The sequence below is a fragment of the Podarcis cretensis genome, assembly GCF_951804945.1.
Source record: "Podarcis cretensis genome assembly, chromosome: 13".
NCBI classification, from domain to species: Eukaryota; Metazoa; Chordata; class Lepidosauria; order Squamata; family Lacertidae; genus Podarcis; species Podarcis cretensis.
This window is the reverse complement of record NC_137182.1, coordinates 57,304,725-57,326,650: the sequence shown is the minus strand read 5'-3', so window position 1 is coordinate 57,326,650 and position 21,926 is coordinate 57,304,725. Positions and strand designations below refer to the sequence as shown.

General features: G+C 48.9%; 2 protein-coding genes and 1 long non-coding RNA gene across 10 annotated transcripts in view; 2 read left to right on the top strand and 1 right to left on the bottom strand.

Annotated features, from left to right (window-relative positions):
• The window catches only part of LOC307202165 (uncharacterized protein), a 68,706-nt gene that overhangs the window by 43,097 nt on the left and 3,683 nt on the right, over window positions 1-21,926 (top strand). The window contains exons 1-3 of one of the 7 annotated variants that reach the window (XM_079951905.1): window positions 15,418-15,474; window positions 18,271-18,693; window positions 21,711-21,792. In XM_079951905.1, the coding sequence (XP_079808031.1) occupies window positions 18,391-18,693; window positions 21,711-21,792 (385 nt within the window). In that variant the 5' untranslated portion in view covers window positions 15,418-15,474; window positions 18,271-18,390. Of the gene's footprint in view, window positions 1-15,417; window positions 15,475-16,955; window positions 17,039-18,247; window positions 18,694-19,522; window positions 19,670-21,041; window positions 21,515-21,710; window positions 21,793-21,926 lie in introns of those variants that run through there. The other 6 variants (XM_079951904.1, XM_079951902.1, XM_079951901.1 and 3 more) reach the window with 6 other exon arrangements.
• LOC307202171 (uncharacterized protein) lies at window positions 189-10,191 on the top strand. Of its 2 annotated transcripts, none has more exons than XM_079951919.1 (6): window positions 189-261; window positions 1,863-2,357; window positions 2,537-2,618; window positions 3,311-3,393; window positions 4,116-4,242; window positions 7,116-10,191. In XM_079951919.1, the coding sequence occupies exons 2-6, from the start codon at window positions 1,956-1,958 to the stop codon at window positions 8,192-8,194; spliced, it is 1,773 nt and encodes a 590-aa protein (XP_079808045.1). In that variant the 5' UTR covers window positions 189-261; window positions 1,863-1,955; the 3' UTR covers window positions 8,195-10,191. The 2 variants fall into 2 exon arrangements, with proteins under 2 accessions (XP_079808045.1, XP_079808044.1); XM_079951918.1 differs by having other exon boundaries at window positions 1,863-2,372.
• Window positions 4,178-19,032, bottom strand: LOC307202375. The gene is made up of 3 exons (XR_013832864.1): window positions 18,713-19,032; window positions 14,928-14,993; window positions 4,178-4,274 (listed from the first exon to the last, which is right to left on the bottom strand). It is a non-coding gene; the product is annotated as an uncharacterized lncRNA (long non-coding RNA).

Here is a 21,926-nt window from a genome sequence, read left to right as displayed (position 1 = left end):
TCCCATGGCTCCCCCCCCCCCCATGAAGCAGCTCTGGGTGTGCTCAACACACGTGTCTCCTGCTCTGCAGAGGGAGCTGAGTGTGCCTGGCTTTGCCAGGGTTAAAAGGAGCTGACCAGGATTCCTAGAGAGGAAAAGCAATGAAGGTGGGGGGGCAGTCCTCCAGATGAGAAGCCCCTCCTCCCTGCCACTGACGTCCCTTCCTGCAAGAGAGGGGGAGGGGAGCCTGCTGTCTTTCTGCTTTGCACCTCCTGCAACCTGGTGAGTCTCCCTTGTCTTCCGCCATGGGGTGCAGTGGGGAGAAGCGGGGGTGGGGTGGGAATGCACCAAGGGATCCTGTTCAGCTCATGCAGGCGGGGAGCCCCCACCCAGCCCCATCCACACCCCAAGACACAGCCACCCAGTTGGCCCTGCAAAGGAACCGACAGGCAATGCAGCTGCTTGAAAACAGGAATGAATGGTGTTCTCAAGGGCTGCTGTGGGGATTAAAGGACAGCAGGGAGACCCCTGGATGCCCCCTTGAGCCCCTGGGAGAACAATGAATGAAGAGAGGGAGCCCAGCCCATCATCTGGCTGTGGGATTTTGGAGCTGATTCTGATTCGTCTTCACGGTCAGCTCCACACACGTAGCAGGCATTGCAATAATACCTGAGCATGGAGTGCCCTGTCCACGTCCTCTCTCTCTCAAAGGGACTAGCAGCCTAGCCCAGCTGGAAATGGGGCGGTAGAGAAGGGGCAGTATCTGTGGTGGGGAAATGACGGGCTCCTTCTGGCTTGCTCCTCCACCTTTGTTCTCACATGTGGTTCCTAAAAGCTGGCAGTATGGGTCAGTGGCTGGTCCCTGGCAGCAGATTTGAATGGCTGGCTGAACAAGGTGAGGGTAGCCAATGGGTCTTAAACCCTCAGTGATTTAGGGACTCCCGGCTCTGGTGGATTGAGCGGACAAGACCCACAGTGGGCTCAACAGTTAAGAAGGGAGTTTCTGCAGGTCTTGTCATCTGGTCAGTCCAGGACTTCCAGGCACACTGCCCAGGCTTGCGCCCCAGGGCAGTCACTTTGGGGCTGCAAATGCAGTAAAATCTATGCAAGAGGCAGCAGTTGTGAGTCGCTGGCATCATCTGAGACTCCAGTGACCATGTTGGATCCAGGAGTATTCCCAACATTTTTGATCCGTGTCGGAGCTGTTGCTGCTGTTGCTGCTGCTACTGCTGTCAAATACCTGCCCTTTCCCTTAAGTTCCCATGGTAGATGGCAGCAGTAAAATACAATATTAAAGATGTTTAAAACAAGTACAAGCATAGAAAGATTTACTTGCTTTTTAGCGCTGTCCTTTGAACCCACCCAAATGAACTTTGGTCTTGCCCAGTTGACCCTCGGGGGGTTGGCCAGATAACCATCTGGGCCCTCAGAAAAAAAGAAAAAGGTGCCCTACCCCAGTAATTGGCCTTGAGAACCTTGGAGCTTCCAAGTGCTAGAAAATGGGACAGAAGCAGGGAAGAAATGTGTCCTGAAGTGGGGGTGGGAGAGAGCAACTCTTGAGAACCCTGGAATTAGGACCCCCACTGTTAGCCTAGTGTGTACATTACATTTGGTGTAACTGGCACACCTGTCAGTCACAGGTCTGACTTCATTCCTTGTCTGCAAACACTGAAAGACAGGATCAGCCAGGCTGATTCATCTCACACTTTGGCATGCTCACTTTCCTTCTAGGAGAGCTGGAGGCTGACCTTTTCTTAAAGAAAGCTCAAAATCTGACCTGTGGTAGAGTCCAATCCTGCTTCCTAGCAGGACTCATCCACACTTGCTCAAGAAACAAATTGACTATGTCAGTTTAATAACGGAACAATGCATTTGCTTTGTAGATTTTGCTAGCACCTCTTTTCGGACACACAGAACTTGGCAAGAGGGGGGGAAAGGATTCCTTCCGATCTCTTAGAGGCTTCCTGAGAGCACAGATGGATGAACAAGACTCAGCTGACCCTGAAGCAGGAAGAGGCCATGGCATTGACACTGGGAGCCGTGGGGGATTCTGGGAAAACTCCATACAGAAAATCCTGGGTGAGGAGGACACCCTTCGCTCAGATGTGCAGAGCCAGCAGTTTAGGCAGTTCGGCTCCCAGGAGGCCAAAGGACTTCGAGAGGTTTGCAGCCAACTCTACTGCTTTGACCGTCAATGGCTGAAGCCAGAAAGGCACACGAAAGCTGAGATGCTGGACCTGGTGATCTTGGAGCAGTTCCTGGCTGTCCTTCCAGCGGAGATGGAGAGCTGGGTGAGGGAATGCGGAGCAGAGACCAGTTCCCAGGCAGTGGCCCTGGCCGAAGGTTTCCTCCTGAGTCAGGCAGAGGAGAGGAAGCAAGTGGAGAAGAAGCAGGTGAGAGAGACTTTCCTCTGGATGCTCCCAAGGGGCTCCAAACAGGAGGGAGAACAAACCCAAATGCTCTAGTGGAGCCCATTAGTGGAGCATTGTCGGATATTCTAAAATTGTTGCCTCTCATTCCTTTTCTATAATTCTATGAATTCTTTTCGTTCTTTCAGGGAAAGGATCTGCTTGCAGCAATGGGCCCAGATTACTCTGAGGAAGAGAGGACTCTGCTGGACACAAAAGAGAGGCCACTGGGTAAGGAGGAAGGAGTCTTTTGTCCCTTTGATCCCATTCTGTTGGTTTTGAAACTAATCTTTTCATCTTTTTGTGGAAGACATTTGGGACCAAGAGCCTCAAGGAGGGGAAATGTATTTTTGCACTGCTGAAATAGGCAATGGGTACAAATGCTAAAATGCACTCAGCATGTGAGGCTTGTTATAAGTAGATTCATTTCAATCAGGGTTTAGGCCCGGTTTTGGCTCAGAAACTGATTTGGTTGCCCTGTGTGATGACCTTTGCCGAGAGAGAGATGGGGAAAGATGCCCCTGTTGATTCTGCTGGACATCTCAGCGGCTTTTGATACCATCGATCACGCTCTCCTTCTGGAGCAGCTGGCTGAGTCCGGAGGAGGTGGCACAGCTTTGCCGTGGTTCTGGTCCTCCTTGGATGGTGGTTCCCAGAGGGTGATGCTTGGGGAGTGCTTTTTAGCCCCATGGAGCCTTAAGGGAGGAATTCCTCGGGGCTCTGTTTTATCCCATATGCTACTTAGCATCTACATGAAACCGCTGAGTAGGAACATCCAGAGTTTGGGAGGACGTTGCTAGCAATATACTGATGACACACAATTCTGCTTCTGTTACATCCGCAGGTGAAGCAGCGGATGTAGAGGCTTCACCTCTGAGAGAGGCAGGCATTCCTGTCTCCCCACTTACCTTTGTCTCTTGCAGGTGACAGAATGATGCCAGCAAAACCTCCCACTCCATCTTTTCTTGGTGGAGGAGAGGAAACAGCGACTGTGGAACCAGATCAGGTAGGGGGAAGGAGCCTTGTGGGGAAAGAGGCTGAGGGGTGGGGCAGCCGGGGCATCTCTGGGCGCAAATGAATCTCTCTCCTTTTCCTCTTTGCTTCTGCCAAAGCTGCCCTTAATGAACACTGAAAATGCCATTGGAGAAGGCTTATCTGCTGAGAGTAATGAACAGCCACCTCACCTTAACTCTCCTCCTGAATGTTGCTAGCGTTATTGATCAGTTGTTGCAGTTCTATTTCTATGTTTATTGGTCAATGCTAAAATATAAGGAACTTAAAAAAAAAAACCAGTGGTGAGAATTCACCTTCCCAGCCCCTCCAGTTGAGGGCTCCCCCCCCCCTCTTCTCCACCTCCCCAAGCCCCCAGGCATCCCTTGAAGTTGGCTTTAGGGAAAGCGGAGAGTTGTCTCTCTGCACCCTCCCAAAATACCACATAAGGAGAGGAGAGAGGGGAGCCTGCCATCTCACAAGCTAAAATGCTTGTGCAGACATACGGATCTGAAGAGCACCATTTGGCGTTTCACCCCTTTGTACAAAGATTAGTACCCAGTTTTAAAAATACAGAATAAAATCATTCCATTAAGATGCTTAGATATGCATCCATCATTAAAACGTGCAGTGAAACATTCCCCTGAAAACTACACAGCAACTAACAGACAGGAAACAACAGAACAATGTGTGCTAGATAATCTTTATGCTTTCTGAAAGGAAGACCTTTTCTTTCAGAGTCTAGTGTGCTTTGAGGATATAGCTGTGTGTTTCACGGAGGAGGAGTGGGCGTTGCTGGATCCTGACCAGAGAGCTCTGCATCAGGAAGTCATGGAGGAGAATCGTGGGATCATGGCCTCTCTCGGTAAGGCTCCCTATTGGATCATAATATCTGTCCTGAAATTCTTTACATTAATTTTTGTGACGAACCTCTCAGATTGTGATGGAGCTTAACAGCGCCACCTACAGCATCTGGGATTCTAACACACACACCCTCATCTTACCTTGAATAGAGGGCTATCAGCAGTGTTGTCTGTGAACGTTTTTTTCTCTGGTTATGCCTTTTGATTAGGCTGTCAGTTTTTTGTTCTTGATTCTGTCAGATTCTGGTTGACCAAAATGATGACTGACATTAGAGATGGAACGGATTCTATGATTGGGCCAAACAGAACCGCAGAAAGGGCTGGAACACAGCAGGAGGGGCCCCTTCTCAGGAGGAGTCCTTTTTCTGGGAAATAGATCTCTTGGCTGACTCCTCAGAGAATTCTGTGGGAACCCAGGCCAACTGGGCAAGGGGACTTCTTGAATTTAGCAGCAGCCCAGGCCGAGGTTTTGGTCGACCTGCAAAGGCCTGATCCAGCAGCTCCAGCACGTCTGGAAGGTCTGGAAAACCAGGAAAGGGGGGTAGGGGGACAACCCTTGCCTCCCCCCACCCTCTGAGAGGCCTCCATTTGCTCTTGAGTAGGTCACCTGGCTAGGACAGGCTCTGGGCCTTCCCACAGCCCCCCAGCCCCGTTCAGCCAGGGGCAGCAGTGGAGAGGGGGCCTTAGAAAAACACCCATGGTTCCAGTTCAAGCAGGGCTAGGAACCAGCACGATGGCCAGGGTGCCAGGGAGGATGAGAAGGAGAGCTGATCCCTCCCCTTCCCCCTCAGAGCATTCCTCATCTTGGAGCATCCTCTCGCCCCCCTCACAGGGGAAGGGCTCCTCAGAGGCAGGGGACCCAGCAGAGGAGGCGCCGGGCGCTGCTGAGCAGGGGAGGAAGGGGCTCTGGCAGAAGGGCTTCCAGAAGAGCTGAGCCTTCCCTTTCCCCATGGGCAGCCAGCTCAGAGGATGCCTCAGGCTCTCACACCCCTTTCCTCAACATCCAGGCCTGCCCCCACCTCCTCAGACAGAGAGGACAGTGAGCTTTCTCCAGGTGAGGAGGAAGGGGAGCATTCCCCCAGACTCTTTATGAGCCGAGACATAGAGCAGCTCCTGGGAAAGGCTGTGAGGACGGTCCATGTCCCTGAGCAGGTCCAGGAAGCCAAGGAGCAGCTCCATGGCCTTTCCCAAGCACAAGGCCTGCAAGAGGGTTTTCCGTTTTCTAGAAGAGTGTAAGGAGAGCATCTTGCAGGAATGGTGGATTCCTGGGGCTGCTAAGGCAGCAAGCTTCTCCCTAAGGCAGCTAAATCCATTTGATAAGCCTGCAGTGGGATTTCTTAGTGTTCCTCTCGCAGATGCCCCCATAAGTTCCCTCGCTCATGGACCCATGGTTTCCAGAGATGGGCAGGATCACCCCAGGAACCCTGAAGACAAAAGGTTTTGTTGCTCAGATCACATGAAGCTTGTGCACAAGCCATTGAGCTTCTTCCATGGCCAGTGCGACTTCCATCTGAGCCCAGGCCCTTCTGGCAGAGGTTGGACCAGGGTTCATCCATATCCAGCAAGGAATAGCAAAGCAAGCTAGGCCTCTGCCCATGCGGCTGATGCCTCGTTGGATGCTTGTTCAATTCGCAGCAGGAGCCGGGGCAGCAGATGTGGCAGTGCGCAGGCAGCTCTGGCTTAAACAGTGGCAGGTGGACACCAAAGCCAAGACCAGCCTGGCCAGCGACCCCCTCAGTGGGGGGCAGCTATTTGCAGAGGGGCTGGAAGATGCCCTGGTAGAGACCAGGGACAAGAAGAAGGCCCGGCCTCATAAGAAGACAGAGAGAAAGAGTCAGAAAGGAACTGATTCTTCCTTTCGTCTCCACAGGGGCTCATTCAGTGCTAGAGACGTTAAGGCACCAAACCCTCCAGGGGAAGGGGGCAGAAGGAATGGATGTGCGCAGGGCCATCAGGGTTTACCTCAGGAACACAGAGGAGTTCCGCATAGCAGGGGCTCCATTTGCTTCTTTCCAGTCTAGAACCAAGGGGCACAAGGTTCCCCCAGCATCACTGGCAGGCTGGATCCGGGGGTGGGGTGGGGTGGGGTGCCCTTGGGAATCACTGCCCATTCCACCAGGAGCACAGTCACCTCGGCATCATTTGGGACGTGAGCTCCCCTGGGTGATATACAAGGCAGCCACTGGGTCCTCTCCCTCCACCTTCATGAAACTCCATAAGTTAGACACCTATATCTCAGCAGAGGCCTCCTTTGAGAAGAGGGCTTCAACAGGTGGTTAACAATGAGGAGGTAGGGCCCACAGTGGCTGCCACCTGATCTGGACACTGCTGAAATACTTCCTACATCATGGAACCCAGTTTTCCCTTACAGGAGAAGTGAACATTGATACTTACCGTGATATGTTCCTTCTCTGTACAGAGAATTGGGATCCGGCCCTCTCGGGTACCTCTGTGTGCATGGGGGAGGCTATCAAACACTGGATTTCAGAGGGTTGCCTAGAGGGACATGGGACACCTTCCCCCAAGGTCCAGGGGCCTCTTCTGTCTTTCCATCCCAGCCTTCTTGCTCTTCAGCACATATCAGAGTTCCCCCTCCTTCACCTGTGCTAGTTACAGGTGCCAGTAGGAATTTTCATTCAGTGAAAAGAGCGGCATGCCCCACTGAAACCACTGTTCTGTTCCTATTCCTTAGTCGTTATGTTGTGACTATACAGTTACTTGCTTAAGCATGAGTTGAACTGGAGATAGGGAGTTGTCCTGCCCCTGATTCCTCAAAACCTTATTTTCAATGGTGATATTGGCAGAGACCAATTCTCCCTACAGAAAAGGAATTTATCTCGTTAAGTACCAATGTTCGCTTCTCTCTTCATTGCAGGTGATGAATTGGAAATGAAGAAAATGGGAGACCACGACAAAGTCAAAACAGAGGAGAAGCCATATCAATATTCGGAATGCAGAGAGAGCTTGAGCCAGAGCTCCAGTTCCACTTCCTATCAAAGAAATTCCACTGGAAAGAAACGCTATCAGTGCTTTGAATGCGGAAAGAGTTTCGCTTGGCACGACTCTCTCAATTTCCATCAAAGAATTCATACAGGCAAGAAACCATATCAGTGCTTGGAATGTGGAAAGATCTTCAGTTACAAGAACAATCTCGTTTCCCATCAAAGAATTCATACAGGGGAGAAGCCATATCAGTGTTTGGAATGTGGGAAGAGTTTCAGTTACAAAGCCAGTCTCACTTCCCATCAAAGAATTCATACAGGGGAGAAACCATACAATTGCTTGGCATGTGGGAAGACCTTCCGTCATAGCTGTCATCTCAAGTCCCATCTCAGAATTCATACAGGGGAGAAACCCTATCAGTGCATGGAATGTGGAAAGAGCTTCAGTAAGAGTTCTGTGCTCACTTCCCATCAAAGAATTCATACAGGGGAGAAACCATATCAGTGCTTGGAATGTGGAAAGATCTTCAGTTATAAGAACAATCTTACTTCCCATCAACGAATTCATACAGGGGAGAAGCCATATCAGTGCTTGGAATGTGGAGAGAATTTCAGTTACAGAGCCAGTCTCACTTTCCACCAAAGAATTCATACAGGGGAGAAACCATATAATTGCTTGGCATGTGGGAAGAGCTTCCGTCACAGCTGCCATCTCAAGTCCCATCTTAGAATTCATACAGGGGAGAAACCGTATGAGTGCATGGAATGTGGGAAGAGCTTCAGTCAGAGGTCCAATCTCACTTCCCATCAAAGAATTCATACAGGGGAGAAACCATTTCAGTGTCTGGAATGTGGAAAGAGCTTCAGTCAGAGTTCTGCTCTCACTTCCCATCAACGAATTCATACAGGGGAGAAGCCATTTGAGTGCTTGGAATGTGGGAAGAGCTTCAGTCAGAAGGGGAATCTCACTTTCCATCAAAAAACCCACAGTGAGGAGAATGGGAGAAGCTAGTCCAACCCACTGCAGTGCAGAAATCTCAACTGAAACATGCATGACAGATGGCCACCAAGCCCATGCTTGAGATCTTCCAGGAAAGGAGAGTCCACCACCTTCCAAGGGACTTGCTTCCACTGTTGTACAGCTGTGAGCATTAGAAAGGCCTTCCTGATGTTTAATTGGAATCAACTTTCTTGTAACTTGAAGCTATTGGTTCAGGTCCTCCTCCACAGACCAGGAAGAAACAAGCTTGCTCCATCCCCCATGGGATAGCCTTTAGATATTTAGAGGTCATTATCCTATCTCCTCTAAGTCTACAATTCTGTGGACTAAACACCCCCAGTTTCCTCAGCTGTTCCTCCTAAGTCTTGATTTCCAGAGCCTTGATCATTTTTGTCACTCACCTGCCTCTGCACACGTTCCAACTTGTCAATATCCTTCTTGAATTGGGGTGCCAAGAACTGGACACAAGACTCCAGGTGTGCTCTGACCAAGGAAGAATAGAGCAGTGGTATGATTTCTCTTGATCTGGACCGTGTGGAGATTCATTTGCCCCTTTTGAGGTTACTTTGCAGTGTTGAAATTCATTTTGCCCTACTCACAGCCACAGTTTGCTTGGCCTTCACCCAACTCAGTTGTGCCAGAGAGGAAACTGAGGCACATTTTGCCCATTCCTGTTCATTATTCCACATTGCCCCCTCTCTCCTGTGCTCCCACCTCCCCTCACTTGCACCGCCGCCCTGCTGCCTGGATCTGCCTCTTCTCCTTGCACCAGCTCCAGACTGCCTCCAGGGGGTCAGTGTTCCTAGTGAGCGGCAGGAGCTACGGCTGAGGGGAGGGGTCTGCTGGTGGTTTCTGGCCAAGGACGCCTTGTAGATGGGGTGGAAGATGAAGGCGTTGGGAGCTCCAGATGGGGAGGGGGGCAGGTGGGTCAGTGGGAGAACTCCTCCTAACATTCCTCCTCCCCCTAAAATCTGTGTGTCTTGAGCCAGCATGATTACTTGTTAATACAGTGGTACCTTGGTTCTCAAGCGCCTTGGTACTCAAACAGCTTGGAACCCAAACACTGCAAACCCAGAAGTAAGTGTTCTGGTTTGCGAACCTTTTTCGCAAGCCGAACCTGCTCCGTTTTGAGTGCCACACTCCCTTTTTGAGTGTTACGCTGAGGTCTGCCTGTTGTTGCTATTTATTTTGCGTTTTTGTTTCTGCAGCTTTTTTGTTTGGTTTTTGTAACTGTGTAGAACCCAGTTCAGCTACTGATTGACTGATTGCGTGACTGAAGTACATTGTTTATTGCTTTCATTTTATGGATCAATGGTCTCGTTAGATAGCAAAATTCATGTTAAATTGCAGTTTTAGGGGTTGTTTTTTAATGTCTAGAACGGAATAATCCATTTTGCATTACTTTCTATGGGAAAGCGTGCCTTGGTTTTGGAACGCTTTGGTTTTGGAATGGACTTCCAGAACGGATTAAGTTTGAGAACCAAGGTACTACTGTACTAATATTAGCACTAAGAATAAAAAGCTTCAAAGGCTTCCAATCAACACGCCATGCTGATTGTAAATAATGTGCTAACAGAAAAATGTAATATAACAATTATTGTTTATACTAGTATTAGAGGTTTTGGCTAGCAGAATCAGATTGGATGTCAAGATTGAAGGGATAGCAGTGGGACACAGGACATATAAACAAGGCATTTGCTGGTGATGATGTGGTGATATTGGTAGAGGAGCCTCTGGTCAGGGTTCCAAAGGCTCTGGAACAGATTCATAATTTGGAGAGGTAGCAGGCTTTAAACTTAATCGGTGGAAAAAATAAATACGAGAAACAACTGGGTAACTTACAAAGAACTATTAAAAGAGGTAGATCAAGACTTAAAATTAAGGAGTTATGAAGAAGTAAGAGGACTAATAACCAATTGGTTGCAATATCACCAGCTTAATGAAGTTGGATAAAAAGAAAGGTTTTTCTCATAAAACCTCCCAATTTGAAAGAGTTGCTGAAATAAAAACTAAATGTATAATTTTTTATCGGATTGGTAAACAAAAGATGGAACAGTTACAGATAGGTAGCCGTGTTGGTCTGCCATAGTCAAAACAAAATAAAAAAATTCCTTCCAGTAGCACCTTAAAGACCAACTAAGTTAGTTCTTGGTATGAGCTTTCATGTGCATGCACACTTCTTCAGATACACTGAAACAGAAGTCACCAGACCCTTCTATATAGTGAGAAGGTGGGGAGGGGTATTACTCAGAAGGGTGGTGGGATTGGGTGATTGGCAGATAGCTGTGATGAGCCTGTTGACGACTCTTAACGACGGCAATAGGTCTTACAGGAAAAAGCAAGGGGTGAGAAGGTGGAAAATGGCTTTGTCATGTATAATGAGATAAGAATCCAATGTCTTTGTTCAGACCAGGTCTCTCCATGGTTTTAAGTTTGGTAATAAGTTGCAATTCAGCAGCTTCTCTTTCCAGTCTATTTCTGAAATTCCTTTGTAATAGAACAGCTACTTTAAGATCTTGTATAGAATGTCCTGGGAGATTGAAGTGTTCTCCTACTGGTTTCTCTGTCTTGTGATTCCTGATGTCAGATTTATGTCCGTTTATTCTTTGGCGTAAGGTTTGGCCTGTTTGTCCAATATAGAGAGCTGAAGGACACTGTTACAAAGGAATTTACAAAGGAATTTACAAAGGAATTTACAAAGGAATTTCAGAAATAGACTGGAAAGAGAAGCTGCTGAATTGCAACTTATTACCAAACTTAAAACCATGGAGAGACCTGGTCTGAACAAAGACATTGGATTCTTATCTTATTATACATGACAAAGCCATTTTTCACCTTCTCACCCCTTGCTTTTTCCTGTAAGACCTATTGCAGTCGTTAAGAGTCGTCAACAGGCTCGTCACAGCTATCTGCCAATCACCCAATCCCACCACCCTTCTGAGTAATACCCCTCCCCACCTTCTCACTATATAGAAGGGTCTGGTGACTTCTCTTTCAGTGTATCTGAAGAAGTGTGCATGCACACGAAAGCTCATACCAAGAACTAACTTAGTTGGTCTTTAAGGTGCTACTGGAAGGAATTTTTTTTATTTTGTTTTAAAAGATGGAACAGTTCAAAGCAGTGGTGATACACTGGGCAAGGGATTTTGGTTATAATATTGAGTTAGCAGTGTGGGAAAAATTATTGGTTACAGATCTGAAATTTACAGCATGTTATACTTTTAAAGTGGGACGCAGGTGGTGCTGTGGGTTAAAGCCTCAGCGCCTAGGGCTTGCCGATCGAAAGGTCGGCGGTTCGAATCCCTGCGGCGGGGTGCGCTCCCGCTGCTCGGTCCCAGCGCCTGCCAACCTAGCAGTTCGAAAGCACCTCCGGGTGCAAGTAGATAAATAGGGACCGCTTACCAGCGGGAAGGTAAACGGCGTTTCCGTGTGCGGCTCTGGCTCGCCAGAGCAGCGATGTCACGCTGGCCACGTGACCCGGAAGTGTCTCCGGACAGCGCTGGCCCCTGGCCTCTTAAGTGAGATGGGCGCACAACCCCAGAGTCTGTCAAGACTGGCCCGTACGGGCAGGGGTACCTTTACCTTTACCTTATACTTTTAAAGATAACTACATGAAAATGATGTCCCATTGGTACTTAATTAGCTAAAATGTATAAATCAAATTCTAACGTGCTGGAAATGTAAAGAGAAAGAGGGCATCGTATGTGGTAGTGAAAAAAGCTTCATGGGAAATGATATACAGTATAATGCGGTGGAAAAAATGTTTACTAAGCAACCAGAAGCTTTTCTTATAGGAATTTTAGGTGTAGAGATGCTGAAGGACCAGAATAAATTGTTCATGTATGCAACCACAGCTGCCCGAATGTTGCTGGCCCAGGGATGGAAAGAAAATACAGTTCCAAACAAGGAAGAGCAGCTGTTAAAATTAATGAACTATGCTGGATTGGCAAAATTTACAGGAAGAATCAGAAGAAGAGGAAGAAGAGGAGTTTGGATTTGATATCCCGCTTTATCACTCCCCTAAGGAGTCTCAAAGCGGCTGACATTCTCCTTTCCCTTCCTCCCCCCAAGTGGGGCTGAGAGACTTCAGAGAAGTGGGACTGGCCCAAGGTCACCCAGCAGCTGCAGGTGGAGGAGCGGGGAATCGAACCCGGTTCCCCAGATTATGAATCTACCACTCTAGGCAGAAAGAATCAAATTTTAATAAAGAATGGGGGAAGTATATAATGTATTTGAAAAATTATTGTAAACAATTACATTCATTAGTAGGTTTGACAGAAAACTTGTAAAAATCTGAACCATGGATTGATTAAGGATTTACAATAATTGGAGTTGGTGATAAGATGCAGAATGAAAATGAAAATATAAGGATCCACAAAGGGGGGGTTAAATGGGTATGATGTCTGAATTTTGTTTCGTTTTTGTTGTTATGGTTTGTAAAATGGAAAATGCAAAAATAAAATTAAAAAGCTTCAAAGGCTTCCTATCTGAACCTGCGTGTCTTTCTTTGGTTATAGCTCAGTCGGAGAGCACACAACTCTCAATCTCGGGGTGATGGGTTTGAGCCCCACGCTGGGGAGAAGATTCCTGAGATGACCCTCAGGGTCCCTCCCAACTCTACAATTCCATGATCCTTTGAGCCTAGGAATCAGTGCTAGGCTGCTATGATTGCTGCCTGTTGAGAAGAGGGTCCATGGAGCTTTTGATGAACAGATGCCTGGGGGGAAAGGCTGTGGATTTGGGGGGTGGGGGCTGCAGAAACAGGGGGTGCAGTCTTGGGAAAGGGGGAAGGGGAACCATAGTTGGAAGGGACCCCAAGGGTCATCTAGCCCAATGCCTGTCAATGCAGGAAGGGTGTGTGTGCCATAAAGATGGAGGCAGAAAGACAAAGGTGGTTGGGAAGCCTTTCCCATGTTGGAGAAAAACTGACCAGGCTGGGGGTCAGCTGGACACTGGTCAGAAGACAACAGGTCATCCCCTGTGGGATGTCATAAGACAGCGATGGCCAAACTGTTTTGGGAATACAACTCCCATCATCCCTAGCTAACAGGACCAGTGGTCAGGGATGGTGGGAATTGTAGTCCCAAAACAGCTGGAGGGCCAAGTTTGGCCATCACTGCCATAAGAGTCCTCTATATTCTGTTGGTGGGGGGCATCCAAAGTTAGCTGTTTGGGGCAGGGTGGAGGGTTTCTGAGAGTGGGGGAGGTCACCCTATAATGATCCATGACAGGGGTCAGCAAACTTTTTCAGCAGGGGGCCAGTCCACTGTCCCTCAGACCTTGTGGGGGGCTGGACTATATTTTGGGGGGGGGAGAGACAATGAACAAATTCCTATGCCCCACAAATAACCCAGAGATGTGTTTTAAATGAAAGGATACATTCTACTCATGTAAAAACACGCTTATTCCCGGACCGTCCTCGGGCCGGATTGAGAAGGCAATTGGGACAGATCTGGCCCCCGGGCCTTAGTTTGCCTACCCATGGTCTATGATTAAGCCTTTCTGCTAATTTTTCTGTGGCCAGATGCTCATTTCTTGGCAGAGGGTAATGTTACGACTCTCAGGATGCCAGAAACCCAATAGGTGCTAGAATTTAGTTAAGGTTTGGGGCATCAGAGTCATGAGTCTCTATGATAGAACCAAGTAAGACGTTCCCAAACCCTTTGAAATTAGCCTGATCAGGGCTGATTAAGGCAGGCTGGTGCTAATTAACAGGGACTCATTTCCTTTCAGGTATTAAGCACCAGGTAAGGCTGCCAGGTGGGACGCAGGTGGCGCTGTGGGTTAAAGCCTCAGCGCCTAGGGCTTGCCGATCGAAAGGTCGGCGGTTCGAATCCCTGCGGCGGGGTGCGCTCCCGCTGCTCGGTCCCAGCGCCTGCCAACCTAGCAGTTTGAAAGCACCTCCGGGTGCAAGTAGATAAATAGGGACCGCTTACCAGCGGAAAGGTAAACGGCGTTTCCGTGTGCGGCTCTGGCTCGCCAGATGCAGCTTTGTCACGCTGGCCACGTGACCCGGAAGTGTCTCCGGACAGCGCTGGCCCCCGGCCTCTTAAGTGAGATGGGCGCACAACCCCAGAGTCTGTCAAGACTGGCCCGTACGGGCAGGGGTACCTTTACCTTTACCTTAAGGCTGCCATGCATCCGGGGTTTCCTGGACATATCCGGGATTTGTCCGATGATAATAGTGTCCAAGGAGAATTTTTGGCAAGCGTGAAAATGTCCAGGATAACATGGCAACCCATTCCAGAAGTACTGATTTTTCATTTTTTTAAAAAAAGCTGAAAAACATCAAATTTCTTGGCAATTGTGCAAAAAAAAAAAATGTCAACAACGGCAAAGACAACAAAGAAAGATAAACAACTAAACAATTCTGATTTTCACTTTTTGAAATATGGCAGCCCTGGCACCAGGCAAAAACATTCCTCATATACAGCCCTTTGGCCATTAAATAATCTTTGCAGTGTTAAAGGAGGGGAGGGGCGACAATTGTTATTAGGATTGTTTTTATTCTTATGCTGTCAATCACTATGCTTTGTTTTATGTTTTCATTGTCATGCCCTGTAAAATATGTTATTAATGTGTCACACTGCCCTTTTGATAATGGGTGGTGTATAAGTCAAATAAGTAATAATAACAAAAATGCCCTAGAGTTCATTGCTTCTTCTTTTATCAGCTTCCCCTTTACCTATTCCACACACATATTTTTTTACCTTTACCTTTATGCTGTAATTTGTTTTACCTTTACCTTTATTCCATGTATCCATCCTTTTATATGTGTTGCAGGTTCTCTTCAGATCTCTTCATATTCCACCTTTATACACACAGAGAGAGACGTGCTCAGCATCTGGCCCTCGTGGCCCCTTCTGGTGGCCCTCCAGAGCCCTATTCCCACAACGGAAGAGAGTTGGGGGGAGAAGGGGAGGCTCCGGAGACGGGGCTCGGCCTGGGCAAAACCCCCAATTTAAAAATGTCCCTGCCAGTTAACTGAAATTGTTATGTATTGAAGTTCTCACTCAGGCCACCAGGAGTATTGTGTATGTAGTTTTCACTCAGGCGGGAAACCCTGGGTTGTTCTTGCTACAATGTTTGACAGCCAGCTGCCTATAAAAGCAGGCCGGCTGAGCTGTTTGCTGTTCAGTTTCTATTCCAGCTTACAAAATAAAGAGCTGCTTGGAGAAATCGCTGTGTCGTCTGTCATGTCTACCCACTATTCAACAGAAATGAACACTGTTGCTGAGCAAAGGAGAGGGAGAGGGAGACGCCTGAGATTTGGCGGGAAAGGAGAAGCTGAGGTAAAAAGTGGAGAGAGGAAGGAAGGAAGGGAGGGAGGGGGAGACGCCTGAGATTTGGCGGGAAAGGAGAAGCTGAGGTAAAAAGTGGAGGAGAGAGGAAGGGAGGGAGGGAGGGGGAGACGCCTGAGATTTGGCGGGAAAGGAGAAGCTGAGGTAAAAAGTGGAGGAGAGAGGAAGGGAGGGAGGGGGAGACGCCTGAGATTTGGCGGGAAAGGAGAAGCTGAGGTAAAAAGTGGAGGAGGGAGGGAGGGAGGGAGGGAGGGGGAGACGCCTGAGATTTGGCGGGAAAGGAGAAGCTGAGGTAAAAAGTGGAGGAGAGAGGAAGGGAGGGAGGGGGAGACGCCTGAGATTTGGCGGGAAAGGAGAAGCTGAGGTAAAAAGTGGAGGAGAGAGGAAGGGAGGGAGGGGGAGACGCCTGAGATTTGGCGGGAGAGGAGAAGCTGAGGTAAAAAGTGGAGGAGAGAGGAAGGGAGGGAGGGGGAGACGCCTGAGATTTGGCGGGAAAGGAGAAGCTGAGGTAAAAAGTGGAGGAGGGAGGGAGGGAGGGAGGGAGGGGGAGACGCCTGAGATTTGGCGGGAAAGGAGAAGCTGAGGTAAAAAGTGGAGGAGAGAGGAAGGGAGGGAGGGGAGACGCCTGAGATTTGGCGGGAAAGGAGAAGCTGAGGTAAAAAGTGGAGGAGGGAGGGAGGGAGGGAGGGAGGGGGAGACGCCTGAGATTTGGCGGGAAAGGAGAAGCTGAGGTAAAAAGTGGAGGAGAGAGGAAGGAAGGGAGGGAGGGAGGGGGAGACGCCTGAGATTTGGCGGGAAAGGAGAAGCTGAGGTAAAAAGTGGAGGAGAGAGGAAGGGAGGGAGGGGGAGACGCCTGAGATTTGGCGGGAAAGGAGAAGCTGAGGTAAAAAGTGGAGGAGGGAGGGAGGGAGGGAGGGAGGAGGAGACGCCTGAGATTTGGCGGGAAAGGAGAAGCTGAGGTAAAAAGTGGAGGAGAGAGGAAGGGAGGGAGGGGGAGACGCCTGAGATTTGGCGGGAAAGGAGAAGCTGAGGTAAAAAGTGGAGGAGAGAGGAAGGGAGGGAGGGGGAGACGCCTGAGATTTGGCGGGAGAGGAGAAGCTGAGGTAAAAAGTGGAGGAGAGAGGAAGGGAGGGAGGGGGAGACGCCTGAGATTTGGCGGGAAAGGAGAAGCTGAGGTAAAAAGTGGAGGAGGGAGGGAGGGAGGGAGGGAGGGGGAGACGCCTGAGATTTGGCGGGAAAGGAGAAGCTGAGGTAAAAAGTGGAGGAGAGAGGAAGGAAGGGAGGGAGGGAGGGGGAGACGCCTGAGATTTGGCGGGAAAGGAGAAGCTGAGGTAAAAAGTGGAGGAGAGAGGAAGGGAGGGAGGGGGAGACGCCTGAGATTTGGCGGGAAAGGAGAAGCTGAGGTAAAAAGTGGAGGAGAGAGGAAGGAAGGGAGGGAGGGAGGGGGAGACGCCTGAGATTTGGCGGGAAAGGAGAAGCTGAGGTAAAAAGTGGAGGAGAGAGGAAGGGAGGGAGGGGGAGATGCCTGAGATTTGGCGGGAAAGGAGAAGCTGAGGTAAAAAGTGGAGGAGAGAGGAAGGAAGAGAGGGGGAGACGCCTGAGATTTTGAGGCATCTAACCATAAGCCTGCATTTTTATCGAGGCTTGATCAGGGCCTGTATCTTAAAATGAGCTTAAAGATCTTCAAATGTTCATGCCAGGCAGAAGAGCAGCTGCCTAAGAACCTTGGCAAAATGTTTTTCCTCCTAGACAAGGGGGCCCCCTGATTTATGGCAGAAAACAATTCTCAAAGTCAAAGGGAATTACAGGCTGACAGCCAAGGTTACACTGACCCTACATATTACAGAAGATAAAAAAGCAGAGAAAAACATAATTAAGAGTGGGTAAATAGTAAAATAAAACCATGTGCCTCCCATTCAACTTGAGCCATATTTTCCTAAGGTTGAAAGGTCAAGAGCAATGGAAAAGCATCTAGCTGGCAGAAAGGAAGAGAATATTTTGGGAAATCTTTTTCTAAAGTTGTTTCTTTCTTAAACTGAGATCCTTTTAAGATTTCTTTTCCTTTTAAAAGGTTATTTATGTTATGTATTAAATATATTGGCTTAAATGTAATTATGCAAAGGAATTAGAAGCTAAGAAATGTTAAATCCTTATGCTAGATTCTTATTTCATATAGTTGGAAGAGATCACAGGGGCCATCAGCCACCAGCCCAGCCCCCCCTTGCCAAGCAGGAAACATCATTAGAGCATTTGTCAAGCTTTTATTTAAAAGACCTTCAAGAGAAGGAGATCTTTCAATGATGATCCTTGACATCTGTTTAAGATAAAAATTTAAGATTAACCATCTGTTTTGGAGGGCAATAGGGCGAGGTGAGCTGGTAATTAAGGTTCCTTGTTGAGACACATGTAAGATAAATGACTACTCATTTGTCATTTATAGATAGAAGAATATATAGCTTTTTGATTTCCATAAAAGGACAGAAGGAAATGGGTGTATCTTTTGTGATTGGCTCTAGCAAACAGCCAATAGGAATTTCAACCAGGCTGATTGGACAGAGGCAGCCACAGGAGGAGCAAGGGGGCTGGATTAAGGAAATATAAGTGCTGGCCAGAATGGCAGGAGGCCAGGCCAGAGCTTGGTAACCATATACCACTGTGCCTCATATTTATTTGTCTGACAAATAAATTACTATTTTAATTTCTCTATTGCTGCGTTGAATATTTCATTCCAGCTAAGCGTTAACCACAAGCAGGGTGCTACAATTTGGCGGGAAAGGAGAAGCTGAGGTAAAAAGTGGAGAAGCTGAGGAGAAAGAGAGCGGGAAATATAACTATAAACGGGGCATATAAACAAGGGCGAAGGCTGAGGTCGGGGAGAAAGAAGAAGAGGGAGGAGGGAGCCCAGAGATGAGTCTGAGGGAAAAGGGGCTGAAATGGGGGAGTCTGGGGGAAAGAGAAGCGCCTGAGGAAGAGAAGAAATGGCGGCGGGGGGGGGGGGGAAGGCTAAAAGAAAGGGAAAAGAGAGGAAAAAATCCCCGGAGCGAGAGGGCGAGGGAGGTGGAAAGTGGAGGCCCTGAAGGCAGCAAAGCTCAGAGGCGTCTCTTCTCCTCACGGAAGAAGGTGTTGGTCATGAAACAGGCTCTCGGCATCCTGGATTACTACTTCCTTTTAAATCTGAGGTGTCGCTTGATAGGTTTGCGCTTCCTCTCTGTAAGAAATTCCTACTCACTTGTTCCGTGTTTGATTATACGTACTGTATACCCAATTAAATATATTCTTTGTGTACATTAGATAGTCTTAGCTCTACTGCGGCCCACACTTCAGTTTACTTCAGCTTAAAGGGCAGCTTCTGTGTCCAAGGGCTCCGGGCTCCTGTGGCCCCACATGGCCCTTCCTGGGGTGGAGGGGGCCTTGGGGACGATGCTTCCCCATCCTCGCCCCTTTTTGTGGGGCATCAGGGGCAACTGGGAGGTGGGGATGCTGGCCCAGGGGGGCCACGGGCCTGTTTAGGGAAGTTTTTACTGTTTGATGTTTTATCGTGTTTTTAATATTTTGCTGGAAGCCACCCAGAGTGGCTGGGGGAAGCCAGCCAGATGATGGGTGGGGTATTATTATTATTATTATTATTATTATTATTATTATTATTACGACCCAGCAGCCAGGCTCTCCCAAGGTTCTAGGTTTGGCTAAGATTCCTGCCCTCAAGGTTCTGCAGAGGGCTGGTTTCAGTAAAAACAGGCCTTCTGCCAGACTGGGGCAGGAGGGGGGCAACTACCCCACCCTAAATCAAGAAGGTAAATAAAAGCGCTTAACTAAAAGTAGAAATTGAAGGAAGATTTTGACATATTTTTCTGAGCACTTGGGGTCAAACGAAAGGAATTTAAAACAATTGTTGCTGTCACATTTCATTTTGAATCTGCTAGACAGAGCTGGAGAGAGGATTTCAGAGCATGAGAAGTCACCCAAAGATATATAATGTGGCATTGAATATTTATGGCTCCCCCCCCCCCAAATGAAGCAGCTCTGGGTGCTCAACACACATGTCTCCTGCTCTGCAGAAGGAGCTGAGTGTGCCTGGCTTTGCCAGGGTTAAAAGGAGCTGAGCTGGATTCCTAGAGAGGAAAGGCGATGCAGGGGAGGGGGAGGGGAGCCTGCTGTCTTTCTGCTTTGCACCTCCTGCAACCTGGTGAGTCTCCCTTGTCTTCCGCCATGGGGTGCACTGGGGGGAAGCGGGGGTGGGGTGGGAATGCACCAAGGGATCCTGTTCAGCTCATGCAGGCGGGGAGCCCCCACCCAGCCCCATCCACACCCCAAGACACAGCCACCCAATTGGCCCTGCAAAGGAACCGACAGGCAATGCAGCTGCTTGAAAACAGGAATGAATGGTGTTCTCAAGGGCTGCTGTGGGGATTAAAGGACAGCAGGGAGACCCCTGGATGCCCCCTTGAGCCCCTGGGAGAACAATGAATGAAGAGAGGGAGCCCAGCCCATCATCTGGCTGTGGGATTTTGGAGCTGATTCTGATTCGTCTTCACGGTCAGCTCCACACACGTAGCGGGCATTGCAATAATCCCTGAGCATGGAGTGCCCTGTCCACGTCCTCTCTCTCTCAAAGGGACTAGCAGCCTAGCCCAGCTGGAAATGGGCGGTAGAGAAGGGGCAGTATCTGTGGTGGGGAAATGACGGGCTCCTTCTGGCTAGCTCCTCCACCTTTGTTCTCACATGTGGTTCCTAAACCTGTCAGGATTTGACAGTGGCTGCACCCCGAGAATGGCTTTCTCTCGCCAGCTACACCAGGTGATGATAGCCCTCGGTGAGTTCGGGACTTCTGTTGCACGTGAAGACTGCCTCGGGTGCATTGAGTGAATGAGACCCAACCGTGGCTTCAACAGTTAAGAAGGCAATTTCTTCAGGTGCTGTAGAGGAGCAGCAGATTGGGCTCATCCACCTGGCAAGGTAGCCTGTCAAAGGAAAACTCTGATCCCAAACCTCTGTTGTCTTGAGGGACATTTTCAGGAGAATAAAAGGCGAAGGAGTAAACCCTACAAAAATCTGGAGTGGATCTGGCCCTCAGAACAAAGAAAAAGGGACCTCACCCCCGTAATCTGCCTTGAGAACATTAGAGCTTCCAAGTGCTAGAAAAAGGGGACAGAAGCAGGAGAGTAATGTGCCCTGAGGGAGGGGTGGGAAGGAGAGCAAGCCCTGAGGATCCCTCTAGCTGAGCATCCACATTATTAAACTTGGTACAAATGACTCACTTATATTCCCTGTTCTGAATTCATTCCTTGACTGAAAGGAGCCACCAGGCTGATTCATGTCACAGAAACCCTTTCAGTTGCCTCCACTTTTGGCCTGCTCACTTTCCTTCTAAGAGGGCAAGAGGCTTACTTCTCCTTTTTTGTAGAGAGAGAAGGCTCTGTGGTGCAGTCCAATCCTGGTTCCTACAAAGACTCACATACATTTACTCAGAAAACCTTTTTCTTCTCCTGATAGTGTGTCAGATTTATGGGGGGGGGCAGGATGCATTTGCTTTAGGATTTCCTAGTACCTCTTTTCAGACACACAGAACACGGCAGAAGAAGAAAAAGGGGATCCCTTCCAATCTCTTAGAGGCTTCCTGAGAGCACAGATGGATGAGCAAGACTCAGCTGGCCCTGAAGCAGGAAGAGGCCATGCCATGGAAATTGCGAGCAGTGGGGGATTCTGGGAATACCCTGAGCATAAGATCCTGGGAGAGGAGGACACCCTTTGCTCAGAGGTGCAGAGCCAGCAGTTGAGGCAGTTCTGCTCCCAGGAGGCTGAAGGACCACGAAAGGTTTGCAGCTGGTTCTACCACCTTGACCGTCAATGGCTGGAGCCAGAAAGGCACACGAAAGCTGAGATGCTGGACCTGGTGATCTTGGAGCAGTTCCTGGCTGTCCTTCCAGCGGAGATGGAGAGCTGGGTGAGGGAATGCGGAGCAGAGACCAGTTCCCAGGCAGTGGCCCTGGCCGAAGGTTTCCTCCTGAGTCAGGCGGAGGAGAGGAAGCAGGTGAGAAAGACTCTCCTCTGGATGCTCCCAAGGGGCTCCAAACAGGAGGGAGAAGATCCCCAAATGCCCCCTCTTTTTTGGAAAGCATCCAGATAATGATATGGGCTACTTCTAAAGTTTTTGCCTCTGTCATTCCTTTTCTATGACTCTAACACTTCTCCCCATTCTCTGTTTGGAATCATTTTTGTTCTTTAAGGGAAAGAATCTGCTTTCAGGAATGGGCCCAGATTACCCTGAGGAAGAAAGGACTCTGCTCAGCGCGAGAGAGAGGCCATTGGGTAAGGAGGAAGGAGTCCTTTTTCCGTTTGGTCCCATTGTGTTGGTTTTCAAATTAATCCATGGTTTCTTTTCATCTTTTTGTGGAAGACATTTGGGACCAAGAGCCCCAAGGAGGAGAGATGTCTTTTTGCAC